This window comes from Scomber japonicus, chromosome 13 (assembly GCF_027409825.1).
Source record: "Scomber japonicus isolate fScoJap1 chromosome 13, fScoJap1.pri, whole genome shotgun sequence".
Classification (NCBI taxonomy): domain Eukaryota; kingdom Metazoa; phylum Chordata; class Actinopteri; order Scombriformes; family Scombridae; genus Scomber; species Scomber japonicus.
The window spans coordinates 30,496,616-30,523,119 of record NC_070590.1 but is presented as its reverse complement, the minus strand read 5'-3'; the positions used below and the strand labels follow the sequence as shown (position 1 = coordinate 30,523,119).

The 26,504-nt window shown below is 40.2% G+C and overlaps 1 protein-coding gene across 1 annotated transcript in view; it reads right to left on the bottom strand.

Moving 5' to 3' along the window:
* The window catches only part of LOC128370977 (kin of IRRE-like protein 3), a 125,056-nt gene that overhangs the window by 85,673 nt on the left and 12,879 nt on the right, over positions 1-26,504 (bottom strand). Inside the window, exon 6 of the mRNA XM_053331159.1 lies at positions 10,057-10,206. Within this exon, the coding sequence (XP_053187134.1) occupies positions 10,057-10,206 (150 nt within the window). The remainder of the gene's footprint in view (positions 1-10,056; positions 10,207-26,504) is intronic.

The window sequence follows — 26,504 nt, the reverse complement described above, 5'->3', positions numbered from 1 at the left end:
GATTAGGCAGTCTGGGGGCATGCAAAGAAGACATGCTAAAATGGTACTAACACGTTGGTTATGTACTATGCCGTGATGGGTCCTGCAAATAAAGTCAGCTCAACGAAGTATATGTTGCACTTCTATTAATTGATATCCGACGATATCACATATGGCGACAAGGATAAAAGCCTGAAGTGAAACGGCGAGTTAAGACTGCGAGCACGGTGCTGGCTGAGTTAGCAAGTGACCTGAAGCTAGGCTAGTGCTAACAGTCCGACCGTGAACTACAGACGTTGTGCGGACGGCGTGAAGGAAGCTGGGCGCTCTCTGTAAGGAAAAACCATGGCTGCTACAGTGGGGTCGGTGTCACCTTTTGATTGCAAGTCACAGACTTGGGAAGAGTACTGTGAGATGTTGGACCATTTCTTCGTGGCAAATGACATCGACAATGAAGAAAAGAAACGAGCTGTGCTGCTGAGTGGAGTAGGCGCGCAGACATATGCACTGATGAGAAACCTGCTCAGCCCCGACAAACCCAAAGATAAGTCTTACAGTGACCTGGTAAGGCTGTTCATCATTTTCACCCTAAACCTAGTGAAATTATGCAACGATGGAAGTTTAATACACGAAACAGAAAGTCTGACGAGACTGTGGGTGACTATGTGGCAGAGCTAAGGAAGCTAGCGCAGGACTGTAATTATGGGGAATCTTTGACGGTGATGCTGAGAGACCGTCTTGTGTGCGGCAGGATTCAGCGGAGGCTGCTGTCGGAGGATGGTTTGACTTTTGACAAAGCCCTCAAGTTTGCGCAGGCCATGGAGGCGGCAAACAGAGACATTGTGGATTTACATGGCATGAAGGAGCAGGGCAAATGGAGCCGTGCGGCGGGCTCTGTCAACAAAGTGAACGACACGCGTTCAAAACGTCAGCAGGACATGAAGAAGTGCTACAGATGTGGAGGTGACAACCATCTGGCTAAGGACTGCAGGTTTGCCAATGAAAAGTGTCACGGTTGTGGTAAAGTGGGACACATAAAGAGGGCCTGCAGGATGACAATAGGGGGAAAGGAAAAGGCTAAGCACTTTAAAGGGGATAAAGGCAGGCAAGGAAAAAGGGCTAATTTCATGCAAGAAGAAGGGAGTGATAGTGATAGTGAGGATGTTTCCACTATATATCACATTAAGGATAGGGCAATGACCATGTACAACATAAATGAAGAGATAATCATCCCCGGAGAAGAGCCCATAAAAAAAGTATTAAAAGTAAATGGGAAAAATGTAACCTATGAGCTAGATACTGGCTGTGGGTACACCATTATGTCGAAGGGAGCATTACACAAACTATTCAGTGAGGGTGACAAACCCAGACTAGCCAAGGGCAGGATAAAACTGAGAACATACGGTGGCCAGGCATTGCTAAGATGTTAGCAGTGGTGGTTGTCAAAGGTTCAGGGACAAGTCTACTGGGACGAGGTTGGCTTAAAGCTCTCAAAGTGGACTGGCAACCAGTACACAAGATAGAGGACAGAGAAAATAATCTACAGGACGTACTTTCAAGGCATGAAGCAGTGTTCAAAGCAGAGCTAGGGATGTTAAAAGGCTTAACTGCAAAAATACATGTTGCTAGTGATGCCACACCCTGTTTCTACAAGCCAAGGTCAGTGCCTTTTGCAATGAAAAAGAAAGTCGAGCAAGAGATAGAGAGGCTCTTACATGAGAAAATCATAGAGCCAGTGAAGTTCTCAGAATGGGCTGCACCCATTGTACCAGTCTTAAAACCAGACTCCAGAGCGAGAATTTGTGGTGACTATAAACTCACCGTAAACAAAGTGTCACCTATTGAGCGGTACCCCATTCCAAAAATGGAGGACATGATAGCCTGTTTAACTGGAGGAGAGACATATACCAAGTTAGACATGAGCCATGCATATCAGCAAATAGTACTGGATGAGGAATCACGAAAATATGTCACAGTGAACACACATAAGGAACTGTTCACATATACAAGGTTACCTTTTGGGGTGAGCTCCAGTCCAGCCATCTTTCAGCGTATTATGGAGGGTGTGCTGCAGGGATTGGCAAATGTGGCAGTGTATTTGGACGACATCATTCTGACAGGGAAAGATAGTAAAGATCACCTGCAAACACTGGATCAAGTACTACAGCGACTGGAGGATGCAGGACTTCGCTTAAAAAGGAGCAAGTGTGAGTTTATGGAGAAAGAAGTGACATTCTTAGGACATCGAGTGGACAAGACAGGGTTGCATCCGTTGCCAGCAAAAGTGAAAGCAGTTCAGGAGGCTCCCACTCCCACATCAGTAACGGAGCTTAAAGCTTATTTGGGACTGTTGAACTTCTACAATAAATTCCTGCCAAATCTGTCGACATTACTAGCACCTATGCACAAACTGTTGAGGAAGGATGAACTGTGGTCTTGGGGACCCGAGCAAAATAAAGCTTTCAAGCAGTCAAAAGAGCTTTTGCAATGTGTGTGTTAGTGCACTATGATGAACAAAAAGAACTGATGCTGTGCTGTGACGCTTCTCCATATGGAGTTGGAGCAGTGCTGGCTCACCGCATGTCAGATGGAGCAGAGAAACCTATAGGATTTGCATCAAGCACACTTTCAGCGGCAGAAAAGAATTACTCCCAGCTCGATAAAGAGGGACTAGCTGTCATTTTTGGAGTACAGTACTTTCACAAGTATCTATATGGAAGGAAATTTGTGATTTATACAAATCACAAGCCCTTGCTAGGCTTATTCCATGAGATGAAAGCAGTGCCACAGATGACATCCCAGAGGATAATGAGATGGGCTGTACTGTTGAGAGCATATGAGTATGTTATCATGTATAGAGCAGGTAAAAATAATGGTAACGCTGACGCTCTTAGCCGGCTCCCACTACCTGATACACCAAGTGTTCCAGCACCAGAGGAACATGTGTTAATGTTGGATCAGGAGCATCCATCACTGATGACTTCAGAGCAACTAAAAAAATGGACAGATAAGGATCCTATACTCTCACGAGTATGTGAGTATGTACTGAGAGGATGGCCAAAGAATCAGGACAGAGACTTTGTACATTATCGACAAAGACAACATGAGCTGAGTGTACAGGATGGCTGTGTGTTGTGGGGAGCCCGCATAGTGATACCGGAGAGGGGACGAGCTCCTATGATGGAACAGTTACACCAGTCACACCCGGGAATGAGCCGCATGAAAGGCCTGGCACGAAGTTACATGTGGTGGTCACACATGGACAATGACATAGAGCATAAGGTAAAGTTATGCTCCACATGCCAAGAACACAGAAAGGCATCTGCTTGTGCACCACTCCACCCTTGGGAGTGGCCTGAGAAGCCGTGGAGGAGGCTCCACATAGATTATGCAGGTCCCTTTATGGATAAATTGTTCTTAGTCATTGTGGATGCACACTCAAAGTGGTTAGATGTGTATCCAGTAGCATCAGCTACATCAGCAAACACACTAAATTGCTTGAGAAACAGTTTCAGCACACATGGTATTCCAGAAATGATTGTGTCTGACAATGCACAGTGTTTTGTCAGTGAACAAACCAAAGAGTTCATGACACGGAATGGAATCACACATGTCACATCAGCACCGTACCACCCTTCATCTAACGGCTTAGCAGAAAGGGCTGTACAGACTTTTAAAGAACTCATGAAAAAGAGCAGCGGTGATACACTGGAGACAAGGTTAAATAGGGCTCTGTTTAGCTATCGCATCACTCCACAGTCAACTACTGGACTTTCACCTGCTGAGATGATGATGAGTCGGAAGTTGAGGTGTACATTGGATGTCATACATCCTGACTTTAAAAAAAAAAGGTGGAGTCAAAACAAGCAAGCCAAAAATCCCACCATGACAAACACGCAAAAGAGCGCAACTTTGCAACAGGAGACTCTATCTATACCAAAAACTATGGATGTGGACCTAAATGGATACCAGGACTGATACAGGAGATCACGGGACCAGTGTCTTATACAGTGCTGCTGGGAAATGGTGAAGTTGTCAGGAGACACGTGGATCAACTGTTCAGCAGACAGGAGCAAGATCTGCCAATTCGGATACCAGATATGACACCTGAGGAGCATGTGGTACCTCCAACAGTAACCAACATAGGACCAGAGGACACAAACACTACACCAGTGGATGACAAAGCTTCCCTTACTGTGAAGCAAAACAAGGAGGACAGTACACCTGGTGGTTCGCCCACTAAGGAACTGTTCAGATCTCAAAGACGCAAGAGACCACCAGCTCATTTCAAAGACTTTGTTGTTAAGTGAAAAGGCATGTTTAAGATGCAGAGACAAGATTGTGTTTTCTTTAAGTTGAGTACGGTAGTAATGTTAAACACACAATTGTCATATTTTGGGCTGAGACTATAAAAAAAACAAGATATATTTGTTATCTGATTTATACATGCATATTGTTGGGGCACGCTGTATTTTATTCTCTTACAAGATTAGGAGAAAAGTCATAAGAGGATGTTTGTTGCTGTGTTTAGGCATACAGTGAATGAATTTAAGAGGGGAGGGATGTTGTAGAGTGACTATTGTGTTCTGTTACAGTTGAATACCTATAGAGGGCACACCTGGATTGGAGTATCTTATGATTAGGCAGTCTGGGGGCATGCAAAGAAGACATGCTAAAATGGTACTAACACGTTGGTCATGTACTATGCTGTGATGGGTCCTGCAAATAAAGTCAGCTCAACATGTAATTGTCTATAGCCCTGAGAATAATGAAGTTCTAATATTGATTGGATTTAAGACTGATATTTTAGGACACTGCTAAATTGATTTATTGTATTATCTACCGTGCCTGTCTACAGTAAACTGTGAGAACAACTTAAACAGAATATTATTGTAATTTCCAAATAATCATAGAAATATGCTGCTTTTTTTTACTGTATTAGACTGTGAAATCATATAACAGTGTAAATACAAAAAAATACTGTATTTCTGGTTTACAGACTACTACTGTAAAGTCAAATTACAGTATATTGCTGGCGTCCCTGCTGCCAGCTCTTTACCGTAAATTATACAAATAGAGAAATATATCGTATTTCCGGTTTACGGTAAAATCATTTTACGAATGAATACCGGTATATTGCTCTTTACTGTTATTTTACAGGAAAAGGATTTACAGTGTACATAAAGCAAATTAAACCTGAATATATGAGTGGAGGAACACACCGACTGCAGATGTTTCCACACAGATGCACTGCTTAGTTCAATCAAGCATTTAACCTCCACTCATGCTCTGTGGCAGGTTTTAAAATGTTGAGCAGGCCCAGGTGATTGTGATTTTGTATCAAGATGACAAGAGGAAAAGATTTAAGTGTCTTGAAAGAGGGTTGATTTTGTGGACTCGCTCACAGTGTCTCAACTGGCTGGTTATTCAATAGGAGCAGTGATTAAAGTGACATCTGCATTTAGATCTATGGGAAAGACATCAATTAAATCGGAAATTGTGGTTGACAACATGTGATGACTGTGACGCTCGTGCATAAGTGTGATATGTAAGGGAAAACAAAAGAATAACTCTTCCTCAGGTGACTGAGAATGTCAATGCAGGACATGATCAATCTCTCGACCGTTACGTACAGAAGGATATTATAAAAAAAATTAAAAATTGCTGCTGGAGCAGTGTTTGTTTGCACTCGCCCCATGTGTTCAGCCTACAGTTCTCACTGCAGGCGACCGCGGTTCGAATCCCGTGCCGAGCAGTCCTATCCTGCGTGTCATTGCCCCCCTCTCTGCCTCCCGTTTCCTGTATCTCTACTAACCTGTACAATAAAGGCAAAAAGCCCCAAAAATATATAAAAAAGAAAATGCAAATGTTCTAGTTTCAAATGGGATTTCTCAGTTGGAAAACTGATTGGGCAAATCAGTGCCATCATAGGTCAGGACAGTTGTTATCTTAATCAAACTGTGCCAGAGAATGCTAATGCTAGCTAACACTGGCTAACACCAGCAAATGGACGATTAAATTATGAAGACATAAATTAAAGCTAAAATCACTCAAACCAGAGCAGCATTTCAGAGAAGGAATATGTTTTGCCATCTCTTTAAAATAACACATGCATCTTTATGTCAATAGCATTTGGAAATCTCGAGAGGACCCCAGTCTGTCAACCAAAATGTGTGTCGCGCTCAATGTTGATTTACTGGGTGGCCAGTGAAGCCTGGTGCTGTTGACAAAGTAATGGGGTGGCTAAATGAGTTGCTCTCATTACGCTAGGTCCACATAGGATGTGTGCATCGCTGAACTGCGATGGCTGGCATGCTTTTGTTGTTCACACAGACTGCCTTGCTGTTGCTGTCAGTCCTGTCTTTCTACATAGTTTGATTAATAGAATGTTTCATATTATTTCATTCTAAATTTATATTCAATTGAGGCAGAAAAAGGTTAAGCAGTGTGTGCTCAAATACTGTATATGAGGTGAATGCACCTTTCTCTCTGGCGGACATGTTTGGTTGGGGCTAGTGTATGTGTCTGTATCAGCCACATACACTCCTCACACAGGACAGATTATTATTATTATATTGATTATATCTGCTAGTTAAACCCCTGCTGTCACCGCTCCAAGTGAAGAAAATCCCCAGTCCCCCAGACAAAACCAAGTTCCACAAACAAGCCAAACACAATAAACTACATACAATAAACACAAAAAACCCTTCAAACTAACTTTCAGGAGGGAAACTGACAACAAATAAAGAAAATAACATCAGATATCTGTCTGGAAGCAGGTAAAACAACAGGAAGGAGTCCTGAGGGGTATTGCACAAAAGTAGAATAAAGAAATCCAGGATAACTGAGCAAGCGCAGCTTGATCTAGTCTGACCGGAGCATCTTGGCTTATTCGGTTGCACGTTTGCTGAGCCAGGATGAAAAGGCGCGGCTATGTCAAGCCAGGTGTAGGTAGTTGGGATAAGTGCGTGTTCACGGCATTCTCAAATAGACCCATGGCATCGATCACAGAATCACAGATTGGAAAAATGGAAAGGTGTTGCGCGTCATTCTTCACGGCCGCTGAACAACAGCTCCTGATGGAATTTCATGATGAGGTTAAAGAAATTATAAGAAAAAAAAGGCAACACAAGCACAAAGCACTGTAATCAAGGAAAGGGAGAAAGCCTGGCAGACAATCGCGGACCGGCTCAATGCATAAGTAGTGCAATTAATGTATAATTAATGGGTTAAGCATAGCCCATGTGTTGAGGCTACAGTCCTCGCTGCAGGCCACCCCGGTTCGAATCCCACACCAAGCGGTCCTATCCTGCATGTCATTCCCCCCTCTCTGTCTCCAGTTTTCCTGTCTCTCTCCACTTACCTGTACAATAAAGGCAAAAAGCCCAAAAAATATACTTAAAAAAAAAAAAAAAAAAAAGTACAATTAATACAACAGTGCTCCACTAGAACTGTCAAAATTACAATCAAAGGACTAAAGAAGTTACTGTCCAAGCCCACTAATCAACAGTTGTACACTTTGATTTAAATGTGGCAAGTAAAAGTGCATGCTACTCAGGAAATATAATTAAGTGCAAACAATTATTATAATTAGGTGTAGGGCAGGGGGAAGGCACATCTGCAGCTGCAGGATGCACTTCTGCAGATGAGGAGACAGTGTTGCTGGACTCCAGGCTTGTGGTATCATGTCAATTTTGTGGAAATGTCTTGCTCATTTAGCCCATAATGGATATGAAGTCAGTGATTTGATGCTAATAGAAAATAACATGTGTAACAGGACCCAGATGCTGCTCAGCCTCAGAAGCAGCTAAGTAACATTGTGAGTATCAGCTAGTAAATAGTACAAAGTAAATCTACTGTACATTATACACAATAATGATACCACATGAAGGACTATAAAATGACTGTTGCAATTAAACAGTCAACAGACTTTAATGAAACGACAATATAGTCTATCTGTAATATTTTAATGCAGGATAATTAAAATGATGCAACATATTTAGAAAGACCATGGAAATGCTGTAAAACCCATTAATTTGTCACACAATTGACAGAACTGCCAGATGAATCCCTGAGAATAATCTTAGCCTGGTTGTTAGCCTGGTCTGGAGCAGGCTAGCTGCAGAGAATAAATCACCATAGTAACTGGGCCAGGTTAAATTTAACCTGCTTTCATGCAACCGACTTGAGGCTAAATTCAGCCAGGATAACTAACATATCCCGGCTTAATCCCTTATCTTGGTTTCGTGCAATACCCCTCTGGTTTGAAGTAGTGTCACAGAAAGTGTGCAAAAGCCGAAAAAAGCAGCTTGTTGTGTCACTAACTCTCTGTGCTGTGCTGTGGTCCCTGCCCTGCACCGTGCAGGCTGACCTAAAGCAACATGTCATGTCTTTGACATATAGTACATATATAGACATTTAAACTATGTGTGAAAGGTGTAATATTGCAGATATTTTGTTAATACTGTATGACTATCAACTGATCATTTTCACTGTCTTGCTGAGAACTGCCTGCATCACACAGAAAAAATAGGCAAGACCCCAACTGTCTGAATGATGCGTTGCAGCAGCCTTGCATGAGCTCTGCATCTCACGCAGGCTGTGTGGCTGCTCGAAGCTGTTAACATGGGCACCGAAATGAAAAACAAGAGATTCTGCAATACACATGCACTGCTGATGCTTCCTTTGTGTCTCATTACTTAGGCTACCAGTTCATTATTTGCTTACTTAGGACAAGTTAAGAAATCAGCAATTTTGAAATGACTATTTCTGGGTTGTGCAATATATCATATCAATAGCAGTAGTATTTCACGATTGCATGCAGTTCATGCATCAGTTTGTGTTATTAATCTGTATATCACAGTGGCAAATATGTCTCATTTATACACTTGACACATGCATTGTGCCTATGTAAGACTGAATAATGAGAGAAGAAACAGAATAGCCATTCAATCCAATGTAAGGTGCACTCCCAGCTTGAGTTTTAATGTCTACACAGCAGGCATTCAGGTACATGGTTAAGTCTAGGTCACTACAGGCAATTTAAAATCAGTGTCTCATATGCTCCAACACCAAGGTGATTCTGAAGCACTACACCACTACAGACAAAACACAAATCTTTGGAGCAAACATATCCACTCAATCTGAACTGAAAGCACAGAAAAAAGGAACAATCTAAGGGCCCAATATGACTGATTCACATTACTTTATTTTAAAATTTAGCCCTTTTTTTAATTGCAATGAGAAAAGAAAATATATTTACTATTAGAGTACTAAGCCTATTATTCATATCATCAGTGTATGATTGAATGTTAGTTTATTTCATGTTGTTGGTGTATATACTCACACCTCACATCAACTGCATTAATTTTTGTGTTGAATTAGTGGCCGAAGGCCAAGCAATTGGCCCATTCTCACCCGGCACATTTTGAACAGGCTTAATTTATTAACTGTGTTGCCTCACTCTTACCAGAAGCTTCATGTGCAGTGTTATTCCCCAAAACAGGTCGATTTGACTGGAATTAAATGTCAGCCTAATGTCTGAATGATTTGTCTCTCCCACCTTCTAGTGGGGTGACGCAAAACCTAAACAAATTGTTCCCCTCTTATCTATAATTAAACATTTTAATTTTGCTAAACTTAACTCCTCTCCATGCCTTCCACTACTCTCCCCATTAAGTAACCATTGTAAGATAAGTGGGTAAACTGCAACTAACGAGGGAGTTTTCAGCTGGGGTAGTTGAATGATGAACTGATAACTCTGGAATATATCATGCTTTAAAAAAGGTGAGACTAAATCGATAATGGTAATCAGTGTTGTCCTTGCTTGCCCACAGGTTGCTGCAAAGACAAAGCCTTTTTTGTGAATCAGAGAACACTAATCAAATGACAAGCTGATGGGAAACAGATCTAGAGGGATTCTGACATTATAGGATTAGTCTTTTATTCAAGCACATATCTCTTATTTAACTATGCACTTTATATAATATAATTTCTCATATGTGGTTGCTTTCAACTGTCCTAATTAATCTAATTAAAATCTCATGATTTCATATAACCAGAAAAGGTCGGACTTACCCAGTACAGTGAGGCGGGCAGGTCGTGATCTGATAGCTGCCTGAATGGCCTGGCACTCAAAGAAAGCGTCGTCTTGTATGTCTGTCCTCTGGATCAACAGATGATACTCTCCTTTACTGTGGTCTCCAACAATGTCATATCGTGGGTAACCTGAGATGTTTAGGGAGACAAACTATCATCATGCTAATCCATTATATTCAAACATTTAATAGGGATTCAAAAACACAATTAGTTTCAGTCAGGGTCTTTTTATACAGTGCTACCAATGCAAAATACGTTAGTACTTCAACTGTGTTCAAAAGTAACAGTAAATGAAGCTTGCTTGGTTAAGGAGAATGCACACTGTGTACGGGGTCACATTTGAATTGGTGGTGTTGGGCTGGCTGGCAGGGGAAAAAAACCTAAAATATTAAATGTGCCATGTACTTTAAGACACAGAGAAGGTAATAATATTATGTTCTGTCAATGCAACGTAATGTAGAACAGGATTTACTGTCCATTTTATAATAGGAAGTTTCAGCCAAACAACCAAATCTGACTAGTCAGTTGTGTCCAAACCATGCTGAAAAACCCGCTGGCTGCCATAATGTTTGGTTGCTATGCCAGCTTAAACTAACCAGAGGGTTTGTAATCTTCCTGCTATTCTTATGCATTTACTGCGCACATTTTTCAGTACACATGTGTGAGTATCCATAAAATCCATAATGCCATTGTTATGATTTCTGTGACTTCCACTGCTGTAATTGGTACCCTAATGACATCAGATGCCAAATACCACCCAGAGGCCCAAATGGAAATGGTAATGTAACATGTGATTAACTGCAGTCTACTTGCAGTCTACTTAGAAAAATGAAAAATAAACTGAAAATATTGGCTGACTTTCTGTAAAATAACTGAGTTCAGATTGTTTGTTTTTGCAGAAAAACTAAAATGTATGGTGTGATACTGCAGAAAATACCTTGCATGAAGACATACCAGGACATATACCATAAATTTTTTTCCCACACTTTGAACACTGCGGCTTTTACTACGGTGCGGCTAATGCATGTTTATTTTTTTTCGTGGCGCCCAAAACATTTTGCCTACTAACAGTAGACCAATAAAATTCTCACTCTCATCAACATGGAAAATACTCGAAGAAAAGCATATGATGCGGCTGTTACGTACTTTATTTTTTTTTCACTTTGCTTCATGTTTGATACACGTTGTTGTTGTCTGACTCGTTCATAGGAGAGAACGGGAGAGTTCACTCAGTAGGTTTTAATTTAAAGTTTTCCAATACAAGATGTACAATGACAGGTGCCAACGAGGTAGATTACTCCAGTAACACTCAGACTTAGTTTAATGACTTAGAAGTCGCCAAATGACTTACTTTAACAAATTTCGTTAGTTTATATAATGCAGATTTGTAAAATATTACTTTTATGAGGGTCACAGTCACAGACAATAAACTTACCATTTGATAATTGTGGTAGCAGCGGTGCAGCAGATGTAATGAAGTCCACGCAGCACGCTGGATGCAAACTAATATTAAGCCTATATCCTATTCATTATAATGTCCATGAACATAAATTGAGTTCTTTTGCCTTAATAATGACAAAATAATACACAAAAAATGGTCGGATTGGGAACCCATATGCATAATGTCTCCACGTTGCATTTAGTGTTGATTGAAATGACCAGGGCTCAGCTAGTGTTGCCTTTTAAAAAATCGTTGATTTCCCGGGATTCCCTGGAAAATTGTCTTCTTTTCCCTCAAGCAGGGTACACTTGCACTCACACTAGCCAAATAATCCGGACTTTAGGGGGCAAACGTGCTTGGGCACAGTACGATTGCCCAGAGGCGGTCCCCCCCCCCCCCCATAGGATGAGTGGGATATGCCATAGGATGAGTGAATATTGTCAAGCTCCGTTGCAATACTGTCATGAGTATGACGGCCTTTAAATCGTCTGCATGCCAGGGCTGCTTTCCTTCGTTCCATGCTATGTGGATCTATCCAATGGGCTGTTACGCCAAGATAGCTTTTATTAAGTGCAGTCCAAATGTCTGCAGTAGTACATCGAGGAGATTAAAATAGTGTCGGTACTTCCACTTAAAAAACGCCACCTTTTCCTCTGAACTCGCCATCGCTGCAGCTTCTGATAGTTTGTTTGTGGGAGGCTGCTGTGTGCATGTGTCATTTGTCTGTAAACACTGTCTCTGATTGGCTTACCATGAAATCTTACTCTGCCTTAACCAATCATCATCACGGTTTTCCCGCCCCTCCCGTCTCCCGTTCCCCTCTCCAAAAACAAAAAACAAAAAAAACAAAAAAAAGGCTTTGCAGCTTTTGTGGCTGAGAGCAAAGTTGGATGAGAACAGGTTCGCTGAGTAGATTAGCTTCAGTTTGTAACGCGTGCCTCATTTAATTAAGTAACGTAACGGCGTTGTAACGATGGAAATAGTAATTAGTTACATTACCCGTTACTGAAAAAAGTAACGCCGTTAGTAACCGTTCCCATCACTGGTTATTAAATACAAAAGTTAACAAGAGTAGAGAAAGAAATTAAGATAAATAAATGACGTAGTATGTTAACACCAATGTAAATTGCACAAATCCTTCACCACAAACCTTTTTTTTGCATTATATTTATTTATTTATTTTTTGCATTTTCACATAACCCAATAATTTACATGTAGCTATAAAAGTTCTATATTAATTTTATAAATGTATTACTATTTATTTGGAAGCAGCAGTTTGTGTTGTGTGTTGTACGTGCGATGGCTGTTAGGCAAGATTTCTGTGTTCAGGATTTAGTGGGCGGGTCTGAATGATTAGCATAAACCCGCCCCTGCTGCTGTAGAGGTATAAATACATTCAGCACACACTACTACTACTACAGTCTACAGTTAGCCAGTTAGCTGAGTTAGTTAGTTTTTTTATGATCAGCGTGATTTTTTAATTTATTTTTTGGTTATTTTTAAATTTATTTCCACACCAGGCGTGTGTGTGTGTGTGTGTGTGTGTGAGTGAGTAAGACGGAGACAGAGAGGGAATGTGTTTGTGTGTGTGTGTGTGTGTGTGTGTAAATTAATTTGTAATATTATTTATACCACTACTACCTTTTTTATGAAATACAGCAAGAAAGTGTCACTCAGTGCGTGAAGTAAAAAAAAACTGATTAGAGCCAGCTGACTGTTAAAAAAAGAAAAAGAAAAAGATTTCCGACAGGCAGAGACGCAACGCGAGTCGCATTCTACCAAGCACCACGTCTGAACGAACCCATGTTTACCAGAACTCTACTGATTAATAAGTACAAAGTAAAAACAAACCTGAAGCTGAAGAAACCCTAAACGTTAACAGAAAAGACCCGCGAACCTGAGTGACTGAGGGAGAGACGGAGAGCTGTTCTGTGTGTGAGTGAGCAGAGCGGGCATAGCAACACATATGCGTGTAGGGGAGGGGCGCTGTAGCCTTTCACAGAACACAGACACAGTCAGCTACCCAATGAGGATTTTCATTCAATCCGAGCACAGATATTGACTCATATTGTGTGTTTGTATTTCCAACACAGGAACGTATTCTTCTGTGCCTCCAACATGTTGCTGAGTCTGACTGAATGGCACATGACCAGAGACCAGAGGTGTTCACAAGTCATTTTTTGCAAGTCCAAGTCAAGTTTCAAGTCTTTGAGTGAGAGTCCGAGTCAAGTCTCAAGTCTTTGAGGGTCAAGTCCAAGTCAAGTCTCAAGTCTCTCTCAAACACTAAATCAAATTCAAATTCTATAAGCTGTAAAATCCTCTATATAAGACAGTATTGATGATTGTTTCATTAGAATCTACAGCAATGTGGCGCGCAGGTGGTTGAGTGGTTAGAGCACATGCCATATACACAGCTGACCCCGGTTCGAATCCCGATCGGAGGTCCTTTGCTGCATGTCACCCCCCCTCTCTCTCCCATGTTTCCTGTTGGTCTACTGATGAATAAAGGTGTCTATGCCAACAAAATCTTAAAAAAAAAAAAAAGAATCTACAGCAATGTGATGTGGAAAAAATACAAAGGATTGTTTCAATTTCATAACTGTATTCTTTAATGCTGTAAAATACAATAAAAGAAATATATCGCACCAACAATGTATTTTAAAAACAGGCACGCAGCACACAATATTTTGCATTTTAAAAATAAATGAAAAAATACACCCACAATGGTGCAAGTAAATTATGAGTTGTACTCATTTGACTTACTAACTTAAAAATGAAAAACTGGTTCTTTAAAACCTTTTTCACATTCCTGAAAAAAACATAAATATTTTATTTAACAAGAAATAACTGTATTTTAGCAAAAACACACCCACAATAGTGCAAGTAAATTATGAGTTGTACTCATTTGACTTACTGAACTGGCCTATTTAAATTGTGATCTGTGGGATTGTGTGATTTCTGAGATATTGTTGTCAGGCTAACTAGGATTTTGCATCTTCTTGGTTGATTCAGGTTGATTTATGGCCAGGTGGGTTTGTTCTCAGCTCATTTTTGTTCATGTGACCGTTATGGTTATTACAGTATGACTCTCAGTATGTGTCTCTCTCTCTCTCTCTCTCTCTCTCTCTCTCTCTCTCTCTCTCACTCTTTCTCTCTCGATATGTGACAAATATCCTTCTTGATATCTAGAATAGGCTGCTTGGGTATGACTCTTATAAAGCATTAAATGTCTGTTAAATGTCACAGAATAATCTTCTGGCACACCGTTATGAAATGTTAACTCAGCCTGTCACATCATATGGCCAGCAGCAAGAATGTAACGTTAATATTCGTTTGAGAGCTAATTGCTCATTTTAACGTCTTTCACATTAGCAAGTGACTGACCGGTCTGGGTGCGTTTTCAGATGCCGGATGAAGTTTGAAGTGGTTGAACCAAAATCTTGAATCTTCTTGTTGCACACTTTGCACACTGCTGTCCGTTTGTTGGCTGACTGCGTGAAGGCATTGTAGCCAAATGTAACGATCCAAGGGACTCCTGTTGGGCGTCTTTCACTCGCCATTGTCTTGAAATCAGAGAGTTTCTAATACAATATACAGTAGTAGACGGGCTCTGCTCGAAATGCGCGCGTACACACACGGCGCGTGCGTGATGTTGGTGTTTACTGTCAGCCTCAGTCACAGCCAGAGATCACTTCCCAAATGCAAACAGAGAAGATGAATGACAGATAATAAATGAGAATATAAATGATGACATGAAAACAATGGTCATTTGCAAGTCTCCAGCCTCGAGTCCGAGTCAAGTCTGAAGTCTTTTGAGGTCGAGTCCGAGTCGAGTCTGAAGTCAATGTGTAGTGCGACTTAAGTGCGACTCGAGTATGAGTCGCAAGTCCGAGTCACCACCTCTGCCAGAGACAGCATCAGGATCCAACATGCGGCTTTGGAATTAGGAGGTTGATATGAAAAAAACTAAGCCTATTTGATAAATCCGAGCTTTTCCGGCAATTTTTCAAATGTAACTAAAATTGTAATCATGGAAATTTCCAAAAGCAACTGTAATTTAATCATGCATTTTCTTACAGTATTGTAACGGATTACAATTATGTAAATTTTGTAATTAAATTACCTTTTACACAGTAGTAAACTACACGATAACCCACAATGCATTTCGTTCCTACCTGAGCTGGAATCAGCAGGCTTCATTTCATTTTAGCTCTAACTCTATAAATATACCACTTTATCCACACTAACCTTTTTAGGAAGAAAGTAAAGTATCCCTTTAGATCCACAATGTGGCGCTAATGTGTCCAAATAACACCTGTTTAAAGTTTTGTTTCTGCAAATTCAGAGCCAAGCAAGTTAGCCGTAGCGAGTAACGCACTTCCTGTCATTTTCACAAAATAAAACACTTGTTGCCTTTTATTATTAAGAAAACCATAACGATAGAATTGGTGCTTGATAGGATAACTTAGGAAATACAACAACATGAGGTGTGGAAGTCAGTAAGATCAGTGGTGTAGGATGTGCATGCATGGTAAGTATGGTGTGTGTGGATGTTGTATGGTGCACAAAAGGAAACCATAACACAAACTAAAGCTGCCACATCACCCGGGAAGACAGGCCTCTGTCTGCGAGGGAGGGGGAAAGGAAGGAAGGAGAGAGAGAGAGAGAGAGAGAGAGAGAGAGAGAGAGAGAGAGAGAGAGAGAGAGAGAGAGAGAGAGAGAGAGAGAGAGAGAGAGAGAGAGAGAGAGAGAGAGAGAGAGAGAGAGAGAGAGAGAGAGAGAGAGAGAGAGAGAGAGAGAGAGAGAGAGAGAGAGAGAGAATGAAAGGCCCAGGTGCTTCCAGTTACCCGATTACCTACTGGCCCAACCCCCTGCCAACCAGCAATCCACTCAAGACCACACTGGCAACACCAGTAGGGGTCGCCACATATGTCAAACAGAACACATATTTATTCTTACTTTACATGGACTTTAACTGAACTGGACCAGTATCTTAACTCAGTTTGGGTCAGGCTGAGTTTCAATTAAAACTTTAAAAGAACACAGTAACTTTACATAATTGATACAGTGTGTAGCTGTGTGCTTACTGAAGTCCCAAAAACTCTTCATCAGAGCTCTTGCTGTGCGCAAATATTGTATAGTTAATACGTGTGGATGCTCAGATTGTAATCTTTATAGTTTAAGTTATTGTTACAGTTAGCATTTTTAGTGTGGACAGCCCTTTACATATCTATACTTATATCCAGATCCAACCTTTCTCTGTAATTTACTGGTATATTGGACACACCAGTTTATAAGACCCCACTTTAAAATGAAAAAATAAATAGCATTTAAGGTGTTATACACCGTTTTTTTACGGTAAATTGGAATTGCATAATTGATATATCATTTATTTAATATTATATTTAATAATATTTTAATATTTTAGTAATCAATAATCAATAATCTTGAAACTGAATGTAATGATACTGAATTCAGTAGCTCTGAAACTGTATTTGATCCTCACTGAAAATACATCTCTCTATATACTTCCTCATTCAGTTCTCACAATTCACTTTTAGTTTACTGACACACATCCAGTCATTGAGGAAGATCAATTGAGTGCAAATTCACAGAACTCCTTTTCCAATACTGTAATGATGAGTGCTCTTCATTTAGCTAACATGCTCACTTCCCTTATGCACATCTCATTAAGAAATACGAGGATACATTTCCTCGACATGTGCATATTTCTGCCCATACACATCTACCATTAAATTTGAGCAGTGGTGGGAATGTCCAGATTGGACCTGTATTTCTGGCCTCCTCCCTTTCCCATATCACATAGACTTTTATAATGCTGTATTCATCCTCCAAAATCCAGTCAATGGTTTGCAGTTTGGAAGGTGGGAGAGCACACTGTGCTTGTGCTTGGTTGGGGAGGAATGAAAGATAGAGGAGGAGAGGGAATGTGTATGTATGCATGGCAAGTCATCTTGTTTTGAGAGAGAGCAAGCTTGAGATGGCAAGGGGAGGTGGAGGTGGAGGAGAGGAGCAGGGAGTCCATTAAAGCCAAATTGGCAAAGTAAATAACATTAACGCGTATTGATTCCATCTCAAATACAGCTATTTATTCTACTCACCAACAATCAATGGCAAGAGCACTTTGGAAGTCCCTCACTAACATCAGTGTATAGCAATAACACAGGACTTACAAAAAATGCCTTCTCATCACATTGGAATAGAGAACTAATACATTGCTATGGCTCATTTTTAACTAAATACACACTTCATCACTGGCAAATCTAAATTTGCCTTATTATTGCTGAATATTAGTTGGCTATTATACTATTGAAAAAGTAATATTTTAATAAACTGGCTGCATTCACAGTCACAAGTAAATTTGGAATACTGTGACCTAAACATCAGAGGGTTAACTGCTTCAGTGAGATTTGGAAAACCAAATAATACAGGGAGAAATTAGGTTATGATGGAAAACTCAATAACTATTTTATGAAGTGCAGACCAGTGGGATGTACTGTTACAGTCATATGGGAAAACCAGCATGGTTACAGATATTGACAGGATGGTTGATATTACTACTGACCATATCAACTTCTATATAGATATTGTCATTACAGCAAGGACTTTTCAATATTTTCCCAACAATAAACCATGGGTATTGTTGCAGTAGTTCACTGTCCACATCAGGCATAGTTGGCAATATGCTATGCCCTTCACACTCACCACATCTCAACCCAGCTGAACAACTCTGAGAGATTTTGGACTAACATTTTTGAGCTCATTGTTTTGGTTTTGTAATTTCACTGCTTTGGTTCAGTCTCATCTATGTTTCCATCAGCAGCAGGCAGCTGTTTTGAATGAAAAAGCTTTGATAAACCCACTGTACGATAAATTAATGATACATATACATTCATTACATGGACACAAATATGACTTCAAATTTTTTTTAAACATCTGCACAGGTACAAAAAAAATCTGATATCTTCTTAGAAAGTCTGGTAAACTTCTCTCCAAAATATACAGATTAATTTCATATTCAGACTCACTCTCCATACCAACAATAAAATGGGAAGATGATTTATCAATTGCTCCTGGTGCCAACTTCTGGAACTAAATCTGTCAAAACATTTATCTCATGACAAAAGATGCAAATCTACAGTTAATACAATGCAAAATTCTCCACAAGACATACTACACAGGACAAAAAATGTTTAAAAATGGGATTCTCATCAGAAATTTGTATTAACTGCACTCAAAAGAAACCAGACACTTATATCCACGCCATCTGGTACTGCACACCTGTTCAACAATTCTGGTACAAGATCACAAAGTCACTGTCAAACTTTTTGGGGTGCCCCTTATCTCCATCTCTCTGCTTACTTGGCGACACCTCAAATCTGTATATATATATATACACACAAATGTATTTAATATATATATATATATACAAATGTATTTTTTTCTCTCTTTCTTTTCTTTTCTTTTTTTTATTCCCTTCTCTTTCCCTTGCCTATTGATGGCGTTGAGGTAGGGGTGAACTCCTCTACTGGCATGGCGGGGCCTCTGGCGGGGGCGGGCGGGCATGGGGATGGTGGGGCCCTTCCTCTCTCTCCCCCTCTCCCTCATAACAAAAGAGGGAGGGGGGAGGGGAAAGGGGAGAAAAGGGGATGGGGAGGGGAGAGAGAAGAAAAAAAACACAGAATGCCACTCCTCAGCACAGACTCCCTCCCAATGGTCTGGGAGTTGTGCATTGCAGGTGGAGGCATAGAGGTTTGATCTGCGACGGGCCAGCATCCACTTAATGGCGCATTTCCATTATATAGTTCTAGCACTACTCCAGAAACGATCTTTTCCATTACAAAAAGGTACCTACTCAACGTGGGCGGGGTCGTCATAGCACGGCTCGGCGAAACTGCTGTGACTTTGTTTTATGCGTGACACAAACACATAAACAGTGGAGACATTCAGGCAGTGGTGTTGCTACTGTATGAGGCTTTCTGCCACACACAAAAGAGAGAGAAGAGAAACGAATGACTGTAACACTGTTGTTGGTATTTAAAAATGTCGGGTTTGATTCTTGTGTGGGACGGCTCATGACTCTTCCAGCGACAACTCTTCTGACTAATTGTTAGTATGTATTTTCTCTTAACATACCCCACTCAGTAAGGCACCACAAAGTCTGAAGAAACATGTCAAAGAATGATTGATATAGTCCAGAATAACTTAAGGTGCCTCACAAAGGATATCACATTTTGCTCAAACGGCATACTGAAGATATTTGACCCTCTCTGTGACTGTATAAGACCCCTGTGTTCTGGAGTGAATCTTTGTCAGTGTCTCAGGCATGTAGACTTGAACCGAGCTCGTATTAAAACATGTATTAAGACAGAACTTCTGACTTGATTCATCTTTGCCGTCTATCTACACAGTTTCCGAATAACAATGGCGTCTACACGAACAGGATATGTGCCAAGGTAAGCAAATTAACTATACATCTTGATGCATAGATTTTCTGCTTACTCTTACGGTGCACAAGAAAGAACCTGGAAAGGGTGAACTGTGTATGATTTTACAATTGACCTCTACATGGATTGATGAACTTGACTTAAAGTTCAAACAATTGGTCATTCTGTACTGCTGTGTTTTAAAAGTTGCCACACATTATATGAGCATGCTCACTTGATAGGCAGACAGTAGTAGTTGGTGTACTGAAGTGATGGATGTAGTTGGTTATGTTGTAAGTAATATATATGTTGGAAATAATGAAAAGGCCTAATTGTACGCTACGGGCGGGACAATAAAAAAAACGGTTGGAAGAATGCGCTATTGTGTATTAAAAAGTACTTTGCAGGCAAAGGGACTTAAAAACGCTCACCATTGAGAGTGAGGCGTAAAACACTGTTACGCTGGGATGAACCTAGGTAAGCAGGTGTTATTTATGTTGTGTCTTGAAAAGTACTTTGGAGACAAAGGGACATTAAAAACGCTCACTATTGAGAGTGGGGCGTGAACACAGCTATTCTTGGACGGACTGACCGCCCAGACGGCCCCGATCCTCGATAAGCAGGGGTTACTTGTTTCGTGTTACTTGTGAAATAGACACTGTCTCTTAAACGGACTGACCGCCAGACGGCCCCGATTTTTGGTGACAGGTGTTGACATGTTGTGAGAAAGATAGAATGGTTGTCTAGTGGTAATTAATAGAATAACTATTATTGATTATATAAACAAAGGCAAGTGTAAGTCTCGATCGATCGAGCAGCATTTGAAACACAGCAGAATAAAATACAATCCATAAAAATTAAACGGCACAATTCTCCGAATAATTCTTGCTTAATACATGTATGCATGTGTATTTATGTTGTAAGTATATAACATTTAACAATGGGGAAGAAATTCAGTAAAACCTCACAATGTAAATCTACATATATAAAAAATAGGTCAGAGCATGACTTACCAAAAAAAGAGCGAAAGGCTATGAAAAAATTGCTAAAGACAAATCCGCATTTGAAAAATATTCCTATCAAGACACTTGAGCAAATGACACCTAGAGAGTGGATGCAAACCAAACTAGGATTTTATTATGTTGAACCATTTCTAACAGATATCTCTGAATGGACAGATGATCGATACCCTAGAGATGGTAGTTTTGATAAATCCAAGTTGGATATAATAAGGGGGTATTTACTTGACAACACGGCAGTCCCGAGTCCAAAGTGGGATAAGGATTACATGGTTGATGTATTCAAAGCTTGGGAATTGATGAGTAAACAATGGCCTGAAAATATTCAGAAAGCTAAGAAACGGAAACCCAAGACATTGACCTTTATGACTCAAGACTCAGAGAAATCTGATCCAACACACCCTGTTGTCAATCATACCGTCCCGATATATCCAAAACTTCATAACTTTATGCAACCTCCTGCATATGAATCAGATGATGATTATGACCTGATATTTGCCTGGTCAGGCACATCACATACAAAAACAAAATCTAGTAAAGACAGTACTAAAGTTATTCCCACAATCATTTTTCCTGCTGTCGATAACATTACTAAGCAAATCAAGACTTGGCAAACACAGTGCATTGATGAATGGCTAAACAATTGCCAGAGAGCTTTTGAATCCATGAAAAGAAAGTATGCTATCGTAAATGACAACGATCAATGTGTAGAGGCATACAGGTTACCAGTATCATCAGCACAAGCTGCAGAACTGATAGCCTTGACAAGAGCAATGCCTAACAAAACTACTGGTTTGTCACCACATGAAGTACTAATGGCCCGTCCTTTTCCTTTAGGTGTTCAGATGAATGCGAGACCAGCAGATGACCTAACACAATTACAGGAATTGCAACAAAACTATTTTAAACATTTATTTTCTTTTGTCTCTAAATATTCTCAGCAGGTGATAGATTCTCTACCCTACCCAGCTGACACACCCACACATACTTTCGGACCAGGAGATTACGTCCTGGTCCACAGTCTGAAACCTACAGAAGGAGAACCATGTTACGGCCCACCAACACAAGTTCTGTTGGTAACTCGGACAGCGGTCAAAGACAAAGGCCAACCGCAATGGATCCATGCCACCAGAATCAAGGCTGCACCCCTTCCTAGCATAGCATCAACATAAGTGGCGAACTAACAGAAGTTCAACAAACACGCAAAATTAATAAGATGCATGATACGAGTGTAAAATACAACTTACCTCAAGCATATCTATACATAAATCTTATAATTGCTTGTTGTATACTTGCCTGTTGCGTAACTATTCCTTATGTACTCATCGCTTGTAATGCTAACACGGGTACCATTGTTACATGTGAAAATAACAACACAAGTAAAGATAATTGGAAGTTAAAACCAGATAATAACACACTGACACGTAAGGAGGAATTATTGACTAATGATCTTTATAAACGCATGAGAAGAGCAATACCAGCAAGAATTGCTAAGCCTAAACCATACTTAGAAGTAGGCATGCTACAACATGTTCCAATAACTGAATTGGAAATGCAGTGTTTGTATTATCCATTAACTCCTAACGCAACTCGATCCTACTACATTCATAATGTTACCTATGTTACATTAGAATAATACACTGTAGATGTACGAGTTGAATATCAGTCAGTAACAAATGAAGTAATTACTACTCATAGTACTAAGTGTGGTAACTGAAAGACCAACTGTTGAATTTTGTAATGCAGTATGGAAAAATCTTGTTCCAAATTTTTCGTACACTTAGATCAAGACGCTTATGTAGATTTTCAACCGATTGTGCTCAAAGCCACACAAATGACATCACCCCAAGTATGTGTCAATGCCATAACGGGAATTATACAACATAGTATGGGTGTCACTCGCAATTGTCCTAAATCTTAGAGAGATCCAAGAAGGAATTGTACGAACCAATAAAGATGCACGAGCCACAGGAGGCTACTTGAATCAAAAGCCGTGGGATAACATTTTTAGACTCTTTGGAGGACACCCTACCACTGCATGGATTTTGAGCATATTTGCACCTATCATTGGGATTATTCTCATTGTAACCGTACTGATGGGATGTTGCTTTCCTATTTTTCGAGCACTAATCATGAAATCTCTCCATTCTGTTACAAATATGACGGTGATACAGAATCCGGTTAGGAACGTGACCATCTACGCTCCACCAGACGACAATAGTGAATCCACTTCTATCTCATCCAATTCTTCTGAGGACTCCAATGACAATGACCATTGAGGGACGAACCACCTTAAGGAGCGGCATATTGTGGAACACGCTCGGAATGGATCCCAACCTTCTCAACGGCGATGGTGCAAAGACTGGGTGAACAGGGGGTTGGGTAACAATAGGTCCCTCGTCCCCGAAGCCCAGCAGGAAGGATAAGATTGCCGCTATTAGAAGAGGAGAAGGGGGAGAACCGGACGTGTCCTGAAGAAACTATGCTGAAGATCTATTATTTGTGATAGGATAATTTTTTTCAATATAAGTGATTAGATATAGTCTCAAGCCTTATATTTATTGAATATATCTATGATACAAAGTTTGAAGTGGTAATATTAAGTATATTCAATTGTTTGCAGTGTGAGCATAATAAAATACAAAAAAATAATAAAATATGTAAAGAAAAGAAAAAACACAAAAGAGAAGAAAAGAAAAGAAAAAGAAATCAAATAGAAAAAGGGGGAATTGTTAGTATGTATTTTCTCTTAACATACCCCACTCAGTAAGGCACCACAAAGTCTGAAGAAACATGTCAAAGAATGATTGATATAGTCCAGAATAACTTAAGGTGCCTCACAAAGGATATCACATTTTGCTCAAACGGCATACTGAAGATATTTGACCCTCTCTGTGACTGTATAAGACCCCTGTGTTCTGGAGTGAATCTTTGTCAGTGTCTCAGGTATGTAGACTTGAACCGAGCTCGTATTAAAGCATGTATTAAGACAGAACTTCTGACTTGATTCATCTTTGCCGTCTATCTACACAGTTTCCGAATAACACCAATCAGTGGCCGGCAGTCTGTTGACGTCACATTTAGTATCGGCTCAGCTCGCTTGGAACCTCAGCAGAGCAGGTACTAAAAAAGTACCAGGTACCAGGTACTATCCCTAGTGGAAACACAAAAAAACTGAGTCGAGTCGTGCTGGAACTATGTAGTGGAAAAGCGCCATAAATGTCTGGATGTGGCTCCAGGCAGGACCGCCCCTAAAATGAAAAGTAATTCAAACTAAACGAAGAGAAGGATAAACAAAAAAACAAAGTAAAATAAATGAAAACATTAGTAAGAAAAAAGAGGAGGAGGGAGGAAAAAAGGGGGGGTGCCTCTCGCTCCCCACTTCGCCTGTCTCCTGCTGAGGTTTCTGGCTGCTCTGCTTGGCGCCTGGTGGTGGGGCCTCTCGCTCGCCTCTCCGTTCCACCGATCTGGCCTTGCCCCCTCTCTTTTGCCATATTTGTATTTATTCATTTATTTTTATTATTTTTATTTTTTTGTGTGTGTTCATTTCTTTCCTCTTCTCCTTCCGCCTCTTATTATTATTATGATGATGACTATTATTGGCTATTATTATTATTATTGTTATTATACTGTACTCTAGTCTGTTTTGTTGTACTGTATTATATTATTCAATGATTCACCATATTTTATTACATTATAGCATTAACATCACACCCTCTGTCTTCCATCCAAACACCCCTTAAGCACACACACACGCATGCACACACACACACACACTATTTTGTTTTGTTTTTGTTACTTTCTTGTCTGCGTGTCCTGCACTTTATTTGTCCTGTACTACCTTGTTTGTTGTCTTGTAGTTTCACTAATAAAAGAAAAAAAAAGTAAGCAGTTGTATTTTATGTGATTTCATGTTTTACAGTAACTGTTATAAAAAGCGAGCAGTCAGATGCAAATTCATCCCTTATTGGCTATGCTATGGTTACATTTTTTACATGCTGTAGTTGTCCTGTTTGGATTCACCCTGTACAGACATCTCATTTGAAAGTAAACCCATTTGACTGTGGACATCTACAATCCAGCAATGCAAGTTAAGGAAAACAGTTTGAAAAAGCCTTGTTTAAGGATGATAAATGTCTAAAGGTGTGTGCATACAGACCAAACTAGACGGACCTCATGCCAGAGAACATTATGTTACAAATTCCTTTTTATGAATATGACCAAGTTAGTGTCAGCTAGCTGTGGTGTGTTTCAAATATTTGGTGATTACTCTTTCTCCATGATTGATTATTTCTTTGAACCACATTTGATTAATCAAATCTTAATCCTGTAATAATAATGATGATAATAATAATGATGGCTATTTTGTCAATTATTCAGCAGACACCTCCTGTTGAGAGCTATTTGTATGTACACACAGAAGCCTCTGAATGTTGTAGCTGGACCGATAATTGAATGTTTAGCCTTGATTTATTATTCAGATGTTACACAGGGATGGTGGACTTGCTGATAAGGCCTGATGTGAACAAATGCAGCCACCTATTGCATGACTAATTGTTATTTGCAGGAAACATAAAATAACTGGATGGGTGCAAGAAGGTCATAGTTAAAACAGAGGTGAAGAATATGGAAAAATGTTGAAATGTAAACAGTTTAGAGAAAACAGAACTACAAACTAATATCTTTCTTCTGAAAGCTTGTTTCCAGTGCAGTGGCATCACATTCCAGTCTGCAACTCCTCATTAAATCAGGCTCCATTTCACGAGCAAGGAACACATCACCAATGAAATACGATTTAACAGATTTATTGACAGATTGAATGAATTGTGCATGATGATGATGAGTGGTCTTGGTACGAGATCTGGATGCGGTGTGGGGAGGTCGGATGAAGGATCCGCCGCTGCGCCCGGGCAGCGACAAACCCCCAAAAACCTCCAATTATTTAAGATGTGCTTGTGCGGATCTTAGATCGTTGAGATTAACGAGGCCCAGCGGCCCATAATTTGAATGAAGTGCTCAGGTATTCTGTTACGGGATGCTGAAGTCGCAGCCTAAAAGAGCGCCCGGAGTAATGCGTAGGCGATAAACCGGATAATGACAGTATTTGGCATAAGTGATGATGAAACCAGGACTGAGTGGTTATTTGACTGGATTCGGAGATGAAAAGAGGGTGAGATAGAGGTGTGCCGTGGGATTTTCGGTAGAGGAGATAGTTAGAAAGGATGACGAATGGAGGACTGATTTTTAAAGTAGAAGACGGGTGTAGGATGGCCGGATTGATTATTTTTTGTTTTCTTCAGATGGAGTACTATAGTGTCGTCGGAAAACAGTGATAAGTCAGAGATGCAAGCATGACTGCACGGGTCGAAGTGGGATGATGATGCGGCGAATTCTGAGCATCTGAGGAAACCGAAAAAAGCTAAAATGAACATCTCTTCGAGGGTCAGGACGATGTGAGGAGTTTGGTAACCGGAGCGAATAGTGTGTAGGCAAGCAGACAGTAGTTTGGCGGTAAGAGGA